This window comes from Mesoplodon densirostris, chromosome 11 (assembly GCF_025265405.1).
Source record: "Mesoplodon densirostris isolate mMesDen1 chromosome 11, mMesDen1 primary haplotype, whole genome shotgun sequence".
NCBI lineage: Eukaryota > Metazoa > Chordata > Mammalia > Artiodactyla > Ziphiidae > Mesoplodon > Mesoplodon densirostris.
Genome location: NC_082671.1, coordinates 78,261,649 through 78,281,846, shown reverse-complemented (window position 1 = coordinate 78,281,846; position 20,198 = coordinate 78,261,649). Strand labels below are relative to the sequence as shown.

General features: G+C 38.5%; 1 protein-coding gene across 3 annotated transcripts in view; it reads left to right on the top strand.

Annotated features, from left to right (window-relative positions):
* The first annotated feature begins 1,459 nt into the window (after positions 1–1,459).
* HCFC2 (host cell factor C2) overlaps positions 1,460–20,198 on the top strand; it is a 48,667-nt gene continuing 29,928 nt past the window's right edge. For all 3 annotated transcript variants that reach the window (XR_009533758.1, XM_060111954.1, XM_060111956.1), the window contains exons 1-7: positions 1,460–1,634; positions 3,049–3,197; positions 4,670–4,830; positions 13,598–13,806; positions 14,550–14,634; positions 16,198–16,304; positions 16,409–16,597. Coding sequence is in view for 2 of the 3 variants with exons in the window: in XM_060111954.1 (XP_059967937.1) it covers positions 1,472–1,634; positions 3,049–3,197; positions 4,670–4,830; positions 13,598–13,806; positions 14,550–14,634; positions 16,198–16,304; positions 16,409–16,597 (1,063 nt within the window). In the remaining variant the exon portion in view is untranslated. The remainder of the gene's footprint in view (positions 1,635–3,048; positions 3,198–4,669; positions 4,831–13,597; positions 13,807–14,549; positions 14,635–16,197; positions 16,305–16,408; positions 16,598–20,198) is intronic.

The following is a 20,198-nucleotide window of genomic DNA, read 5'->3' as shown; positions in this document are numbered from 1 at the left end:
TGGGGGAGGAGAAATGAACTAGGCATACGAGAGAAATTGAAGATAGTAAGACGAGCGAAATGAAATTTTAGGAAATTTGGCCTACATTATGTGTATTCCCTCTTTGATACCTTCTTGAGAGTGTGAGGTAGTGATTTAAATTGCTTTCATTCCCCCTCGCCCCCACCTCTGCCGCTGGACTTGTATTACTTTGAGTGTGATTCTGTGTAGGACCAGATCACAAAGAAGCCCGGACTTAACAGGGTTACTTATGACTGTATTCACGGTAAGTATGGTTCAGTGGTTAGGGGTTGGGTCTCTGGAATCAGAAGTTCTGAGTTTGAATACTGGCCCTATTTCTTTTCTGCTGTGTGCCCATGAGAAAATTACTTTACTTTTCTGTGCCTCATTTCCCCATCCACGAAAGGGAAATAACAGTACCCACTTCACTGGATTGTTAGGATAATCACAAGTTAATTCATACAAGGCAAGGAGGACAGTGCTTGTCAATGAAAGACCCTCAAATGTTAGATAGTAATGAAAGATAAATCTATATATAACCTCCCACCTGCTTAAGCAAAACAAAACAACTTTCGCGGCTCACCGTTCCTAAACTTCTTGGCATGTCACCCTCCAAATCTGATCTGCCTGATTTGCCTTTGCAGGCTTAGCTCCGACCTTCCCTCCGGTGTTCCTAGCCGCGGGTGGCACGCAGCGCTCGCGGCCTCTCCACCATGGTCCATACTACCTCCCTCCCCCAGCCTTCGGGGGCATCCTCTACGCCCAGGCGCTCTGCGCGCAGTCAAGCCCTCGGCGGAGATGGACTTCCCTCTCCTCTCCCCGCGCTCCCCGGACTTCAAAACCTCTACGAGATCTTTTCTCTTGCTGTGTTGTCATTGTTTAAAGCATCTGTCCCCAACCTTTTTGGCACCAGGGACGGGCTTCGTGGAAGCCAATTTTTCCACGGAATGGGGGGCGGGAATAGTTCAGGCGAAGAGGAAGCTTCGCTCACCTCCTGCTCACCCCCTGCTGTGTGGCCCCTTTCCTAACAGGCCCGGACAGGTTGCGGTCTCCGGCCTGGGGGTTGGGAACCCCTGTTTTAAAGGGTCTGACTTGCCCGCACATCCTAGATGCTCAAAGTGGCCGTAAAGGAAAACGCTGTATCTTCTCCCGCAAATAAAAAACTGGAGGCTCTGGATGGGGAGGGGAGACTGGTCGGTAGGAAATTTCCTTCCACCCTAAAATCCCTTGTCCAGGGTGCCAACACCAGCCACGTCACCCGGGGGCGGGGATCCCTTGCCAGGACCCCCTCTGCTCCCCGCAGCCCTCCATCCTCGCCCTGGACGCCCGCGGTCACGTGACCATCACCTTCCTCCGTGCCGTTCCCCTCCTCCCGCGTGCACAGCTGGAGGCGGGTCCCAGCCCTCCTCCCGGAGCAGCGGCGCCGGAGAAGGCGCGGTGCATTGTGGACAGAGGGGCGGGGGTTGGGAAGATGGCGGCTCCCAGCCTCCTCAACTGGAGGCGGGTTTCCTCCTTCACGGGGCCGGTCCCCCGCGCCCGGCACGGACACCGAGCGGTGGCCATCCGGGAGCTGATGATCATCTTTGGAGGGGGCAACGAGGGCATCGCCGACGAGCTGCACGTCTACAACACGGGTAGGCGCGGCGGCGGTTCTTCGGCCCCGCCTGTGGGAGCCGCGGAGGGGGAGGGGAGACGAGGCGGCGGCCGCGGCCCTGACAGCTGTCACCGCCGGGTCACTACCTCCTCCGGCGGGCGGCGGGGAGCGAGTCTCGGCCGGGGGGCCCCAATCCCGCAGCGTCCCGGGCCGTAGCTCCGTTTCCCCGGGGTTCGCGGGGCGGAACCGGCCCCCGAGCGGGGCGCGCCGGCCCTCGGGCAGGCGGTCCCGGACCCCCCCCGCCCCAGCCCTGCTGGCGGACGTAGGCTTGAGAGACTGTTTCCATCCGCCTGGGCCTCTTCCCGAAGTCTCGCCCACTCCGGGGCCCCGAGATCCCTCCCTGTCAAAACCCACCTCCAAACCAGAGCCCCTCCGGGCCTTTCGCGTCTTTGCCTGCCTGCCTTCCTTAGGAGGAAGAGAATATAGGGGAGATGAGGAGGGAAAACGAGAGGCCTTCTGGTATTTTCACCCCAAATACAGCCCCGTACCTGGCAGTTGGCAGTCAAGATTCTTACCCCGTTGGTAGCCCTCTTCACTGGCGGGGAAGTGGCTCGTGGGTGATCCCGGCGCCTATCTGCATGGTTGGGTGTGTGTGCCCAAGCTCAGCCGTTCGGCGCTCGGGGAGGACTGTCGCCTTGAGCGCCGTTGCACATCAGAAGTGACCCCGGCCGCGGAGGCCCTGACTTTGAGTACCTCCGTGGAACAGAAAGGAGGTTGGAATTTCATTTTTCCCACTTGTAAATGCGCCAGCAGTCCTAAGGAAGCAGTTTTCTTGGTATAAGGCTAATTAATGAGTTTGAGGTTTATGTCGTGATCAATAACTTTTCTTTGACCAAACAACTTAATCGTAGTGGTCATTTAAAATTAATAAAATGATGGAGTAGGGGAAACTTTATTTTTTTACCTTCTCCTCCTCCTGGCACCCCAGCATAAAAAAGTTAAAAAGTTAGTCGACAGTTTGGTAGACTGTAAAAACCTTGGCTGTGGAATAGTTAGACCTGGTTTGAGCTCAAGGATCAGCCCTAAAGTTACTGAGCCTAAGTGTGAAAGTTTTCACTTGTAAAATGGAGAGGATGATGCTCCCCAAGTAGGGTTTTTGTTGAGAAATTAAGTGATACAGATCAGGGTTTTCAACAGCAGCACTATTGACATTTGAACCGGATAATTTTGTTTGTTTTAGGGGCTGCCCTATATCCCCAGCCTTCTACCCACTAGTTGCCAGTAACACCCTCCTTCTGCAGTTCTGACAACTGAAATTTTTTTGTTTCTCCCTGGGGGGGCAAAATCATTCCCAATTAAGAACCACTGATATAAATGATTCATATAAAAGTACATACTCGTAGTTTGTGATAACTGTTTATTATAATTGGTTTTAATTTTATTTTGGCAACTAGTTACAAATCAGTGGTTCCTGCCAGCTGTTAGAGGAGACATCCCTCCAGGCTGTGCTGCCCATGGATTTGTCTGTGATGGTACCAGAATATTAGTATTTGGGGGAATGGTTGAATACGGAAGATACAGCAATGAGTTATATGAGTTACAAGTAAGTGTATTTCAAATTTATTATCTCAACCTGAAATTTTAATGATATTGCTCATAATTCTTTGAAAGATTGCAAAATGTTTCATTAACGTGCTTAAAATAGTGTGAGCTTCACATTTCATAGCTTCAAAGAAAACATTTCCACTTCACTAAAAAGCCAAAGTTTTCTTTTTTTTTTTTTTTGCCCGCACCATGTGGCATGCGGCATGTGGGATGTGGGATCTAGTTCCCTGACCAGGGATCAAACCCGTGTCCCCTGCATTGGGAGCACAGAGTCTTATCCGCTGGACCACCAGGGAAGTCCCAAAGACGAAGTTTCTAATGTAAGTCTTTTTCCAATACCCAGTGCAACATTTGTAACATTAAGATACCTGTTACTTAGCCTCAGTTGTACAAGTTGTATGTTTGAGCTTTTGTATCTTAGTGCAGTCCTTCTTTAACTCTAGCCTGCAGCAGAAGCACCTGGAGGGTTTGTGAAAACACAGATTGCTGGGCCCCGCCCTCAGAGTTTCTGAATCAGTATTCTCTACAGAGAATTTGCATTCCTACTGAGTTCCCACCTGCTCCTGCTGGTCTCCAGACCATACTTTTTTGAAAACTTCTGCCTTAGTTATAGAAATTGTTACCCTCATGCTAATAATCACTTTTTTCCCCTTTTCTGGCAGTACATACAACAGGGGTAACAGTTTCAAATAGCCTTTCTAGATTTTACTCTCTAACAAACCAGACCCAGAGCCCTCTGTGACAGCCCTAACTGACTTTTATTCCTGAACTGTATATTCCCAGGGCTGTGATCATAAGGGTATCTGGTAGTTGGCAGATGTAGGTGGATTATGCCTATTTATAAGCAGTCCATTTAAAAACTTTTCAAAAATAGTTTTAGATAAAGAAAGCATCCATGGCTAGAGAATAAGTTTTGGAGTTTGGTTTGTTAAATGATCTTTATGTTGGACTTCCCTGGTGGTCCAGTGGTTGAGACTCCGCACTGCCACTGCAGGGGGCACAGGTTCGATCCCTAGTTGGGGAACTAAGATCTCGCATGCCATGCGGCAGCCAAGAAAAAAAAAATTTTTTTTTAATGAGCTTTATGTTTATTTAAAGGTTAAAATATATACCATCCATGGATTACCTAATTTCAAGAAGTGAGAGTACATAAATTACATTTAATCTTAAAGCTATAAATAATGTTGAATTATTCATTTGGAAAATATTTTATAACTGCTAGTGTTTATTATTATAAGCTTAGTTTGCCATTGTGGAAAGCTGTGAATATGGAAGACTAGACTGAATTTCTATTGGAACACTCATTTTAATTCCTGAAGTTATCTGGTTAACTTGTCATTTGTCCCAAAAGTAGCTTATTGAAGCCTTCTGATTGGATTCAGATTAAAATGTATTGGTATGATGTTACACTATTGACAACATAGGAGCACTTTCCTGATTTTGTCTGAGAGTATTTACGCTCTTTTTTAGGCAAGTCGTTGGTTATGGAAAAAAGTGAAACCGTATCCCCCTTCTTCTGGTTTACCTCCTTGTCCTCGGCTGGGACATAGTTTCTCTTTATATGGTAACAAATGCTATTTGTTTGGTGGCCTGGCAAATGAAAGTGAAGATTCAAACAATAATGTTCCCAGGTATGCCAACACTTTTTCAGACCAAATGTTTATTTTACGATTTAGCTTAAGAACATTTAATTTCTTCCATCTTTAATTATCAAAAGTGATGAAGCTTAGCCATTTTCAATTAAACCTAACAGTGAACAAATTTGTGTCCATTTTGTGTTTTCCTTAGTCCCTGGAGTATATCTGTTTTCAAAACTGTGCCTTTTCCGATCAGAAATCATCTTATTAAATTGATATTAATGTAACTGCTTGTGGCAATATATTTGTATATGTTGAGCCATAATGAATTTTAGTTGTCATAAGTGATAATGAAAAGTAATAAATGGATATTTTCAAATTATATTTCTCTGAGAGTTAGTAACAAAAATCTGAATATAAAATGAAGGCTATCATTTCCATTTTTCTCATAGGAAGCTGTTAAGAGTGGTTCACACAAGCAAGTACTTTCAGAACCAATTCTCTCCTTTTTCCAAACAGAATTAATCACTGCCTCTTTTCTTTTTGCATAATGTTTTGATCACATGGTCATTATAGCATTCAGGATTTGGAGGTTTAGAATCCAAAAGGCTGTTTTCTGATTCACTGCTTACCGTGTATGTGTCCTTTAGTGGAAGTAATCTAAGCCTGTTTTCCTTCACTGTGAAATGGGAGTGATTAAATACCTACCTTTCAGTGTCATTGTGATTGCTAAATAAGATTATTGGAATAATTTTTAAAGGACTTTCAAGTTGCCATCAGCAATATCAGTAGTTGTCATCGCCATTATAATGTGTCTTTTTACCTATATTAGACTGATAATAGAGTCTTAGCTTTTTTTTTCCCTCCAGACTTTAAAAAATAACATCCTAAAACTACATGGAAAAATTGGAAACTGGAGAAAAGGAAAAGAATTTATACCACCACACTAATCCAGATACTTTTACTTTTAGCACATGTCTTTTTTTCATTTCCATTAAACAAATTTTTTTTAGATACAGATTGTAAAATTCAAGAAACTAAAAAGTATACAAAGTTCTTTCTCATAGCATCACTGTTCCCCAACATAGGCAAGCACACATAATTCAGTTTGATGTATATCTTTTGGAACCTTTTTCATGTAACACATTGTATTAGCTTTTGTTGTGTTAAGGGTAAGCTTCTCAAGTTTATGCTGCTTGAGGGAATAACTAGATACACGTGATACTTTTTAAAACCTTGATTAAAGCTAGCACATTCATTTCTGTTGACATTCCATTGGTCAGAGCAAGCCGTAAGGCCAAGACCTGAGTCGATGATGCAAGGATACATGTTCTGCTTTCTGGGAGAGGGGTCTTGAGAACCTTAATCTGATTCTACGCAGACATGTATTTTTTTTATACAAGTGAGATCTTTCTTCTTGCTTTATGACTTTGGGTGTTTACTTGTTTGGGTTTTTTGTTTGTTTTTTACTTTTTTTTTTTTTTTTTTTTGCGGTATGTGGGCCTCTCACTGCTGTGGCCTCTCCCGTTGCGGAGCACAGGCTCCGGATGCGCAGGCTCAGTGGCCATGGCTCACGGGCCCAGCCGCTTCGCAGCATGTGGGATCTTCCCAGACCGGGGCACGAACCCGTGTCCCCTGCATCAGCAGGCGGACTCTCAACCACTGTGCCACCAGGGAAGCCTGTTTTTTACTTTTAACAGTATATCTTTACATGGCAGTAGATATGGATTGGCCTATTTTTTAAAGGCTGAAAAGTAGTCTAGATTATGCAAATTATCTAACCATTCCCCTACAGATGGACATTTAAATATTTCCATAATTTTGCTATTACAGTTTTTACACATGTATAAATATTTTTGTAGGATTGATACTTATAAATGGAATGGGGGGGAGGGTGTTGGTCAAAGAGTACATTTAAGTTTGTTTAGGTACCCCTGAATCAACCTCCAAAGAGATGGAACTATTTTATATTCCTAATAACTGTGTACGAGAGTGCTTATACCCTCAGCAATACTGAATCATCTCACTCTTCTTAGTTTTTGCCAACATAATTGGTGAAATACATTTCATGGGTTTATCGTGATTTATTTTTAAACTAGGAATGAGCTTGCTTAACAATGCTTATTGGATATTTACAATTACTTTTTTGAAATTGTTCAGGTCCTTGTTTATTTTTCTATTTTTAAAAGTTGAAGTATATATTATATACCATAAAATTCATCCTTTTTATATGTACAATTCAGTGATTTTTAGTAATTTACAGTGTTGTGTGACCATCACCACAATCCAGTTCTAGAACATTTCCATCACTCCAAAAGAAACTTCTTATTCATTTGCAGTCAGTCCCCATTCCCATACCAATCCCCAGGCAACTACCAGTCTAATTTCTGTCTCCGTAGATTAGCCTTTTCTGAACATTTCATATAAATGTGCTTTTGTGCATTTATCTTCTTTCACTTAGCATAATGTTCTTAAGATTCAACCATGTTGTAGCATGTATCAAATATTTCTTCCTTTTTATTGCTGAATAATACTCCATTGTATTGATATATCACATTTTGTTTATCTGTTCATCAGTTGGTAGACATTTGGATTGTTTCCAGTTTTTGGCTTTTATGAATAATGCTGTTATGATCATTTGCATACAGGTCTTTCTATGGACATGTATTCATTACTCTTGATTAGATACCTAGTAATAGAATTGCTGAGTCATGTGGGAAATTTATATTTAACTTCTTAAGTACTACCAAACTGTTTTCCAAAGTGACTTCCATCTTACCTTCCCACCAGCAATGTATAAGTTCCAAATTTTCCACATCCTTGCTAATACTTGTTATTGTCTGTCTTTTTTTTTGTAGCCAACCTAGTGGGTATAAGGTGGTATCTTATTGTGGTTTTAATTTGCATTTCCCTAATGGCCAGTGATGTTGAGATTCTTTTCATGAACTTTTTAGCCATTCATATATCTTGTTTGATGAAATTTCTATTCAAATCTCTGCTCATTTGTTAGATACACTTGACCAACAGGCACAAAAAAGATGCTGAACATTGCTAATTATTAGAGAAATACAGATCAAAACTGCAATCAGGTACCACCTCACACCAGTCAGAATGGCCATCATTAAAAAGTCTAGAAGTAATAAATGCTGGAGAGGGTGTGGAGAAAAGGGAACCCTCCTACACTGTTGGTGGGAATGTAAATTGCTGCAGCCACTATGGAAAACAGTATGGAGGTTTCACAAAAAACTAAAAATAGAGTTGTCATGTGGTCCAGCAGTCCCATTCCTGGGCATATATCTGGAAAAAACTATAATTCGAAAAGATACATGCATGCCTGTGTTCATAGCCTCCCTATTCACAGTAGCCAAGACTTGGAAACAACCTAAATGTCCAAAGACAGATGAATGGATAAAGAAGATGTGGTACACATATACAATGGAATACTACGTAGCCATAAAAAAGAATGAAATAATGCCATTTGCAGCAACATGGATGGACTTAGAGATTATCATACTAAGTGAAGTAAGTCAGAAAGAGAAAGACAAATACCACATGAGATCACTTATATGTGGAATCTAAAATATGACACAAATGAACTTATCTATGAAACAGAAAGAGACTCACAGACATAGAGAACAGACTTGTGGTTGCCAAGGGCGGGGGTGTGGGGGACGGATGGATTGGGAGTTTGAGATTAGCAGATGCAAACTATTATATAGAGAATGGATAAGCAACAAGGTTCTACTGTATAGCACAGGGAACTATATTCCATATCCTGTGATAAACCATAATGGAAAAGAATATGAAAAAGAATGTATATATTTATATGTATACCTGAATCACTTTGCTGTACAGCAGAAATTAACGTAACATTGTAAATCAACTATACTTCAATAAAATAAATCTAAAAATAAAATTTAGTTGCTTGTATTCTTATTATTGAATTATAAGTGTTCTTTATATGTTCTGTGTACAGGTTTGTTTTTTAAAAAATCAAATATGTGATTTGCAAATATTTTCTCCAATCTGTAGTTTGTCTTTTTATTTTCTTAATGGTATCTTTTGAAGCACAAAGATTTTAATTTTGATAAGTTCTCAAATTTTATTACTCTTTTTTCAAGAATGTTTTAGCTATTCTGAATCCTTTACATTTCTGTATAAATTTTAGGATCAACTTGCCAATTTCTGCAAAAAGGTCTTCTGGGATTTTGATAGGGATTGTGTTGACTATATAGATCAATTTGTGGACAGTTGCTATCTTATTAGTATTGAGTCTTCCAGTCTATGAACATGGAATGTCTCTACATTTATTTAGATCTTCTTTATTGTCAGTCAGCAATATCTTGAGGTTTTCAATGTACAAATCTTGCTTTTATTTTGTTAAATTTATTTCTAACTTTTTATTCTTTTTGATGACATTGTGAATAGATTTGGTTTCTTAATTTCATTTTTGGATTGTTCATTGCTAGCATATAGAAATACATTTGGTCTTTGTATATTGATCTTGTATATTGATCTTGTATCCTGTGACCTTGCTGAATTCATTTATTATTTCTAATCATATTTTCATGGATTTTCGTTTTTCTTTTTATTAGTCATTCTTAGGAGTTCTCTATGTAATTTGTTTTATATGTTCCAAATATTTTTTCCCAAGTCTTCTGTTTGCTTCCCCCCCTTTTTTAAGGGTTTTCCTTTTTTTTTTGTTTTTTTTGTTTGTTTGTTTGTTTTGCGTTACGCGGGCTGCTCACTGCTGTGGCCTCTCCCGTTGTGGAGCACGGGCTCCGGACGCGCAGGCTCAGCGGCCGTGGCTCACGGGCCCAGACGCTCCGCGGCATGTGGGATCTTCCCAGACTGGGGCACGAACCCGTGTCCCCTGCATCGGCAGGCGGACTCTCAACCACTGCGCCACCAGGGAAGCCCTCCTTTTTGTTTTATCAAGTATGACAATATACTTTTTAATGGCTTTCTGGTTTGTATCCTGCTTATTAGGAAAAATCTCCTGTCCCCAAACTATAGAAATAATTTTTCTATATTTTCTTCTAGTACATTCACAGCTTTGTTTTTGTGTTTAAAATATTAATGCATTTGGAATATATTTCTGTGACTAGTGTGAGGCTTTTTACTTTTTCTTCTGAATGAGTTTTCAGTTCTCCCACCACCATTTATTAAATAAGCCAATCCCTCCCCACACACAATGTGTTGAACTCCCATCTCTGTCATATCTTAATTCTCTTTGAATTGGGTCTTTTTCTAGACTCTCTAGACCAGGGGTTACAAACTACTCTCTGTAGACAAAATTTGGCCTGCTGCCTGCTTTTGCTAGTAAAGTTTCATTGGAACACAGCCATCTGCATTCATTTACATATTGTCTCTGGCTGCTTTCATATTAAAAGGGCAGAGTTGAGTAGTTGTGACAGCATTTATGGCCTACAAAGCTTAAAATATTTACTATCTAGCTCTTTACAGAAGAAGTTTGTGAGCTCTTGTTCTAGACTCTCTTCTGTTTCATTAATATATTTACCTTTCTATCTTTAATTGTGACGTTTGCTGTAGGTCTCTAGTATATGCCTTTGATCAGATTAAGGAAGTTCTAAAAAAGTTATATATGAAGTATAGTTGTATAATATTACATAAGTAACAGGTGTACGTACAGTATAGTGATTCACAATTTTTTAAGGTTATACTCCATTTATAATTATAAAATGTTGGCTATATTCTCCGTGTTGTGCAGTATGTCCTTGTAGCTTATTTTATACCTAATAGTTTGTACCTCTTAATTCCCTACCCCATGTTGTCCCTCCCCACTTCCCTCTCTCCACTGCTAACCACAGTTTGTCCTCTATATCTGTGAGTCTGGTTCTTTTTTGTTACATTTACTAGTTTGTTGTATTTTTTAGATTCCATATATATAAGGAAGTTTTCTTAAATCTATAGTTTGCTAATTCATTTTTTCTATCTTTTTAACCAAAAAATGGATGTTGACCATAATTTTTTTTTTTTTTCGGTACGCAGGCCTCTCACTGTTGTGGCCTCTCCTGTTGCGGCGCACAGGCCCCGGACGTGCAGGCCCAGCGGCCACGGCTCACGGGCCCAGCCGCTGCACGGCATGTGGGATCTTCCCGGACCAGGGCACGAACCCGTGTCCCCTGCATCGGCAGGCGGACTCCCAACCACTGCGCCACCAGGGAAGCCCGACCATAATTTTTTAAGTTTTCCAAATGGAGGAATTCTCTTGTGGTCCAGTGGTTAAGACTCGGGCTTTCACTGTCATGGACCTGGGCTCGATCCCTGGTTGGGGAACTAAGTTCCCACAAGCTGAGTGGTATGGCCAAAAAAAAAAGAAAAAAAAAAAAAGAAAAATTTCAAAATGGAAAGTTTTGTTATTGTTGCCAATATCTAGTTTTATTATATTGAGGTTAAAAAAATGTGGTCTATAGGATTTCTCCTTTTTAGTGATTGTTTTTGTGGTCTATTTCACAGTCATTTTTTGTAACTATTCCATAGTTCTTCATAAAGATTATAAGTTCTTGACTGGCTAAAAGTTTCTTTATTAAATCAATGTTTTAAATTATTATTCAAAGCTTTTTTATCCTGTGGGTGTAGGTCATAACTTCTGAATGACATGTTAAAATCTCCCAGTGTGATTGTGAATTTGTGTTTTGTTCCTTACATATATAATTTCAACCTGTGTGTATTATTTTGTTATAGACTTATCTTATGTAAATAGGACTAACAATTAACTAGTATGCACTGGTATAGCATACTGGCTGGGATTTGTTCTGATCTGTTTAACTCTATGCCATATCAGTTGTTAAATAGTTTTAATATCATCCTGCTATTAATAGCTTATAGTTGGATTTGGGGTTCTTTTGTTTCCCCTGCATACTCCCTATCTCCAAGAGACTTTGTCTTAAAATAAGGAAGTTTTTTCCTGCCCTTGTAATTTTATGTCTTCCATCTACTCTGCTTGTTGTTGCTTCTCCACACCCCTTTCCCTGCCTTTGCTAGGTTTGTAAAAATTGTGATGAGGTTGAATATTTGTGTATGTGTATGTGTGTTTATATATTTATATAATTTTTATTTCCTGTTCTGTGAACTGCCTGTTTATATCCTTTTACCTATGTCTATTGTGTGATTGGTCATTATCTTGATTTCATAGGAGCTCTTTATATTAAGAAAATTCTGTGATGTTTACTAAATTTTTTTTCAGTTTTTCTCTTCTCTTCTGACATTGTTTATAGTTGGTTTTTTTCCCTAACCATCTTATTTCCATAGACTATGCTTTGCTTTTTTTCCTTCTCCTTCCTTTTTCTTGATTTATTGTTTTTCTTGATTCTTTCTTTCCTTCTAATGATTTGAAAATTATACATGCTAATTCTGTGCTTCCCTTAGTTGCTTGGAAATCATCATACACATTTAAACTGAAGATGCCTTGTCCTCTTTGGAAATAGATTACTGTCTTTTTCTTAAGCCTTTTTTTGCTTACTCCCTTTTTACATATGTTTCGTAGAGTCGTGAATCTTATTCCAGACTACAGTAATGTTAAGAAATTAATTTTTTGGTCAGTCTTTCCCAGTGATTATTTAGACCTCACAGCCATGGTTATTAACATCAATTTAAATTTAATTATAAATTACTAGTTTCTTTGCACAACCATTTCTTTTATTCAGTGTATTCTTTCTTGGATTTCTTTTTATTTTTCCTGGATGATCTAGCATCATTTTTTCACAAAACAATTATATGGCTAAACTTTGCAGTTTTATATGTTCTAAAATGTTTAATTTTGCCCTCATATTTGAGTAATAATTTGATTACTCAATTTATTGAGAGATAGATTCTTATAAATGTCACTTTGCTCAAAACATTGAAAACATCATGTCATAGATGAGAAGTTTCATGCCAAGTTCTAGAGTAAAAAAGCTATGTAGGACATTGTTATGACATTATAGAGTGAAAATTTAAAAAGAAAAAAAGTTGCAAAGCAACATTTGTAGTATATCTTGCTTATACACCTGTGGGTATCCATAGAGAGAGAGGTGTGAAAGGGTATTTACTAATTATTGTCAATAGTGATTGTTCTGGTTATCTGTACCATGTAATAAACTGCCCCAAAAGTTAGTGATGCAAAATAGCAACCATTTTATTGTGCTCGTGGATTCTGTACATTGGGAATTTATACAGGACACAGCAGTGATGACTAGGCCCTCAGATGGGAAGGCTTCAGTGGTCACTGCCATGTCTGATGCCTCAGCTGAGATGGCTGAAGGATGAACTCAACTGGGACTGTCATCCTGCGTGCCTACTTGTGTTCTCTCCAGATGGTGGTTTTGTGACAGTTGGACTTTCATGGAGGTTCAGGATTCCAAGTGCAAGTGTTCTATAGTGAAGCTGCATTGGCCTTCTGTGACTGAGCCCCAGAAGTCACAGTGTCATTTCACCACACTCTATTAGTCAAAGCAGTCACAACCTACCTAGCACCAAGGAGAGGGGACATAGACCCTACCTCCTCATGGGAAGAGTGTCAGGAAATTTGCAGCTATGTTTTGAAACCGTCGCAGTATTGTCATGGACAAGAGTGCTGGCTAAATGATGGCAGGAATTTTTTTAATCTCTTCTGTTCACTACTGATCCCCACAAGAGTGCCTGGTACATAGTAGTGTTTGATAAATACATGTTGAATGAATGAGTTATGGGGTTTCTGTTCTTCTAATGGCTTTCTGTATTATATGAATAAGCATATATTATTTTTATAAATAGAAATAAAAAGCAAATAAAAAGTGTATATCATGTTAATGTTTTAATTTCTTTCATTATATCCTAGATATTTAAATGATTTCTATGAGTTGGAGCTACAGCATGGTTCTGGTGTTGTGGGTTGGAGCATTCCAGTGACTAAAGGGATTGTGCCTTCTCCAAGAGAATCCCACACAGCTGTTATATATTGCAGAAGAGATTCAGGAAGTCCTAAAATGTATGTTTTTGGTGGAATGTGTGGTGCTCGCCTTGATGACCTATGGCAACTTGACTTAGGTAAGCTTAAGTTCATTCAGGCTCAGGAATTCATTATGATTGATAAAGGCAAATATAAAAATTGCTTTGAAAAATATTTTTGATTACAGTTTTTATTGAGTTGTACTTGATATGAGTGATTGCTGGTCAGTCAAGTTGAACAAATGAATATTTGATTTATGACAGTAACTCTCCTGGGCTCCCTATAAGTCAGGTCACCATATATTCTGGTTTGCCTTGGATGGTCCTGGTTTATGCTTATTGTCCCACGTAATTATCAATAGTACCCCTTTCACTCTGTGAGATGTCCCAGTTGAGGATGATTGAATTTTTGTGGTTACTCTGTCTACAGGAAATGTGGCATTAGTAATGTTACTGCTGGTCAGTGAAATACCTCTTTGCATAGCTATTTTAAGGGATCGTAGGAATGAATATTTGGAGGGTATGTGTGCTCCCACTTCTGAGTGTCTTGTACACAATATGCTCTTACTTAAAATGTTAAAATCCTTAATCTGCTTTTAATTCAAAATTGGTAGCACCCTAAATACATCTCTCCATTACAAATACTAACATTCAAGTGTAAATAGATTTCTGTGATTGGCAATTTATGTCAGCTGGAAATGTTTATTTTAAGATGAAATTCAAGTAATGGTTTTGAAACCCTTTGCTTCATTTTTGTAAGTCCTTTTTTTTTTAAATTCTGCAAGTTGAAGTAATTTGCTATTATTAGATTAAGTTGCTAATATACTTATTTTTACTTTTAGAAACTATGTCATGGTCAAAACCAGAAACTAAAGGGACAGTGCCACTTCCACGGAGCCTTCATACAGCCAGTGTTATAGGAAATAAGTATGGTGTTTTTCTGTTTTTTAGTCTTTCTTTTTTTTTTTCTTTTTAACAAACTTAAGAAAGATAGGTACAAAGAAGAGTGATGCTGCTAGTTTCTTGAAAATGATTTAATAATGTTTGATTGTGCTTAGTGAAGATAAAGTAATATGCCCACAGGAGCTAAAATACTTAGTGTGCATAAAGTAAGTATTTACTTTACTGGGCATAAAGTAATACGCCCATAAGAGCCAAAATACTTACCATTTTCTTGTCACGCCACCTCTTTTACTTCTTCACATTCCTTACAATATCATGCACAGAGTAGGTATTATATAAGTGTAAGGTAGAGTGTTGTCAAACGGACCTGTCCTCCATCAACAGATTTGACACACCTAACTCAACTGTTTCTTTTTACATATTGTACATATTTTTCACATATTGATTTGTACTCAGGTGTGTATTCAGCATCTATGCTCAATGATTATACTTTGGATGGTGTTATGGATAGAATGTGGACTCTGTAACCAGATTGCCCGAATTCAGGTCTGAGCTTTGATACTTGTCCTATCTGTTCTGGGGCAAGGAAACTTTATTTGTACCTCAGTTTCCTCAAGTATAAAATGTGGATAATAGTAAAACCTCCTTCACAAGGCTGTCATGAGGATTGAGTGAATTAATACATATAAAATGCTTCAAACAGTGCCTGGTACATAGAGAGCACTCCATAAAGGTTAGCTGTTACTATCAGCAAGTTCCCTTTTTTGTACAACATTGGGCCAGAATTAGGAATATTGTTTAAATAGAATTTAAGTAAGCATTTACCTGTGTAGGGACTGTACCTTAAAAGTAATGTTTTAGGAAACAACTAGTTGTAATTTAGAACCTCATTAGTTCTTCTTTAAAAATAGCCATAAACAAAACCTAATAAGATATTCATTTTTTTAAACAGCAGAACCCTTTTATAACATGTGGTTTTTCCATTGGAACTCTAATATATAAAATAGATTAAAAAGAAATAGAGCTTCTTTGGTTGACATGAGGCTACATGGCCTAAGCTCTTCCTGATGAGCCTTTTTTCTTCTTCAGCAGCCATCGGGCATATCTCGAGAACCCTTAGGGCCCTGAGGAACATAGTCTAATGTTTTTTGTTTGATGATATCAGTGACCAAAGTTATATGAAACTTACTTCTCTTTGGTTACTATATACATACAATTCTAAATTTAACTTTGGATGTCATAGATCATTTGAGTATCCTTCTGGCTGAGACAACCCTTAGTATATTGCATACAATATTGATTTTTCAAATGTATTATAATTGAAATATTTCCCACTTTAAATAACTTGTTAGAGAGAAATAATTCTGATTCTGTATTGCTTCATAAAATTATAAACTCTTGAAAGAAGACCACTTTATTCACTGTTGTATTTCCATTACCTTGACAGTGATAAGTGATTTATTAGTCCTGAAACTTTGAGTCAAGAAAAAATAAATTTGTCTATTCTTAGCATTTTAAATCTAAAAAATAAAATTAAAGGTTTAGGAAAAAAACAGCTACTTTATGTTTTCTTTTTTTGTTGTTCAGGATGTACATCTTTGGTGGATGGGTTCCACATAAGGGGGAAAATATTGAGACTTCACCTCATGATTGTGAATGGAGATGTACCAGTTCGTTTTCTTACTTAAATCTTGGTGAGTCTTTTAAGAGTTATTAAAATAAAGTTTATTAATAAAATAACTTTTGTTATTTTGTCATTTAAGAAAAGTAGATAAGTCATGGATATTTCTGTCTTTAGATACAGCAGAATGGACCACCCTAGTATCAGATTCTCAAGAAGACAAAAAAAATTCAAGACCAAGACCAAGAGCTGGACACTGTGCTGTTGCAATTGGCACTCGATTGTATTTTTGGAGTGGAAGAGATGGCTACAAAAAAGCACTGAATAGTCAAGTTTGCTGCAAGGATCTTTGGTATCTTGATACTGGTAGGTAAGAGTATTTGACAAATACAGTTTTTCCTTTAGATAAATAAATAATCAAATGATGTCTGTCTTTTGAGACTTACTGCAAAGCCACTGCCTCTCTCTTTCATGTTGGTCTGGCCAAAAAGTTCATTCGGGTTTTCCATAGGTGCTTATGAAAAGCCCAAATGAACTTTTTGGCCAACCCAATAATTGAAAATGAATGGAAGAAATGATATATGTAGATACTTCCCATTATAGGGGAATTTCTTAATTTCCCTCTCCTTGAGTTTAGAATGGATTTAGTGACTCCCTTCCGAAGAGTAGAGAGTATGGAAAGGGAAAACTAGTAGCTTTGCAGTGTAGAAACCTGGCAAACATCATCTTAAGTAATCAAGGTCAGTATCACTAGTGATAAGTCATGTTGATATCATTTACCCCCACCTCCCATATCATGTGATAAGAAGAAACTTCACCTCTGTGGTACTTTTCCCCAAAATGCATAACACCATTCTAAATATGAGAACATATCAGACAAACCCAAATTGAGGGACATTCTAGATATTTTGCAGAATATGTGAACAGTACTATTCAAAAGTTTCAAAGTGATGAAAAGCAAGGGAAGACTGAGAAATTGTCACAGCTTGGAGGAGACTAAGGAGATGTGATAACTAAATGTAAGGTGATACCCTAGATTAAATTCTAGAATAAAAACCATTAATTGAAAAACTGGTGAAATCTGAATAGTCCATAGTTTAGTTAATACATAGTGTTACTCCAATGTTAATTTCTTAGTTTTAACAAATGTATTAACATTAGGGGATACTGAGTAAAGGATATATGGGAACTCTGCAATTCTTCTATAAATCTGAAATTATTCCAAAATAAAAAGATTTTTTTTAAAGTTATATAACACCAAAAACATTTTTTTTAATATGGAACTCACGTCCATTTTTCAATAAATATTTATTGGTTGACAGCTGTGTACAGGAATTTTTCCAAATGCTGAGAATACAGTATCGAATAAGACTGATAATATCCCTACTGTCAAAGATCTTACATTCTAAGAGAGCGTGAGGGCAGGAAGATGATGGGCAATAATCAAACAAAGCAACAAAATAAGTTTAGTTTTGGGTAAGCATGTGAACACAGTGAGATAGAACAATGAGATAGTGATGAGAGGCTCTAGGAATGAGGTGGGGTGGGGTGGCTACTTCAGAATGGGTAGCCGGGAAAGGGTGACATGGCATTCGAGGTGTAGTCCAAGTGACGAGAAGGTGCTCCCCATGTACAAAGCCCGTTTGGGGGTGGGGGGTGGGGACACTGCAGGAAGAATGAAAAGCAAGTATGAGGGCCCTGAGGTGGGAATACTTGGCATGTTTGGCAACAGATTTGAGCTGAGTAAAAGAGAGTATAGGAATGGAGATGAGAGTGGTGATCATGGGACAGATCTTGTAGGACCTGGAACACCATGATAGAGATTAAATTTTTAAAAAATACATGGTAGGTTATTTATTAATTTGAAGGAGAGATGTGTACATCTTGGAATGGTCACTGCACTTGTGTGGAAACTAAATTGAAGGGGGCAAAAGTACACACACTGAGACAAAAGGCGGCTTTTGCAGTAGTCAAAGAAGTCTTCAACTCTAGTGGTGGCAGTGGAGATGGGGAGAGATGGATAAATTCAGGGCGTATTTTGGAGTTCTTGTTGACAGAACCGACTGATGACTGGGTATGGCAGATGACAGAAAGAGAGAAAAGAAGGATGAAGTTTTTAGCTTGAATAATTTGGTGGTATTTCCATTTACTGAGATGGGAAAATTGCGGAGAAAACAGGCTTGTGGAGAAAATGAAAAGTTCCATTTAAACCCTGCTAAGTTTGAAATAAGGAGATCAAGTAGGCAATTGAGGGAATAAAGAAGTCTGGAAGCCAGTAGAGAAATCAGATCTGAAGATGTAGTATGTGTTGTTTTATGAGAAAAGCAGATTATAAAACATACCTATGATTCCAGTTTTTCTTTCTTTTTTTTTTTTTTTTTTTGCGGTATGCGGGCCTCTCACTGTTGCGGCCTCTCCCGTTGCGGAGCACAGGCTCCGGACACGCAGGCCCAGCGGCCATGGCTCACGGGCCTAGCCGCTCTGCGGCTTGTGGGATCTTCCTGGACCGGGGCACGAACCCGTGTCCCCTGCATCAGCAGGCAGACTCTTAACCACTGCGCCACCAGGGAAGCCCTCCAGTTTTTCTTTTAAGTGTATAAACAGAAAAATCTGGAAGGATACACTGTGTACCAAAGTATTACCTAAGAGGTGAGATTATACATTTTTTAAAAGGTTTTCTCTCTCATATGTATTTTCTACAGTAGCATGCATCGCTTTTATAATGTAGAAAGTTTAATTTTAAAATTAAGATACTTGAAAAAGTAATAAATGGAACAATTAAGTTGGAGACTAAATGCTTTCTATGCAAGAAGTACATACTAACAAGTAGGAAAAAATATAGAAAATTGAACTTAACTGATTCATCTTTGAAATTGGAAATTATGAGCTGAAGTCCAAGGACAAGCTTCTAATCAGTCTCTGAGATTAGAAGAAAAATGTGCATATATAAATTTTTCTCAGTAGCAAATACGCCACTTTAACCAGATTCTATAAGAGATCTGTGACTTTTAAAAGATTAAAAATCATTGTCTCTGAATGGCCAGTTTTTCCATAAACCTTTCCATAAAAGGCTGTGGACAGGAATATTTATCTAAAAGTAATCATGAAGGCAAAATTTAGATTTTGCTTTTCCTTGTGATAACTTGGCCTCAGTTTGGGCAGGGGAGGGGGGTAGGGTTCTTCATCTTTCTTCACTTTTAGTTAAGTTTTGTGCATTTGAGTTCATATAAAGATTAATATACTTCCATAAGTTTTTCAATGAAAAATAGCAGTCTTTTGCTCACACTTTCCTCCCATTTTCCTTGCTTCACAAGCATGTGCTTTCAGCTCTGTTAAACAGTTCTTATGGTATTTACTTCCAATTCTCCATATAACATGAATATGTATGTTACTTTTTTTTTTTTTTTTTCAGTTTAGGCATAATATGCTCACTTTCTACCGTGGAAGTTAAGGATTTCTCTCTTCTTCCCACCACTCCTCACCTCTCTCCTATGCACCTTCCCTAACCCCTACTCTCTGAGTATGATTGATTACACCATAATTTTGTTAGATGAGTGTTCAGTGTTTACATTATAACCATATAAATGCTATTCACAGGTGAGCTATGTAGAATTGTGAATATTTTTTGTTTGCCATCGATTAGTAATGGTCACTTTGTTTTAGATCTGTATGTATTTACCACTAATTCAATCTATGCTCTCATTTGTTTAAATCTTCTCTCGTTATGGTTAGATGTATCAGATATTCTATCAAATTTCCTCATCTTGAAGAAATTTCTCCTCCTGCAATCTGAGATGATTGCGTTCCACAAATTGAACACACCTATCATCTTGGAGTCTCCCTTCATCATCTTTCTGGGGATATCTTTTGCCTCTCACCTGTGCTGGATTCCCTGTTTCCTGGATCTCATATTTTTCCCTTCGTTAGTTTACATCCTCATTTTTGTAGAACACATCCCAGGAAAAGG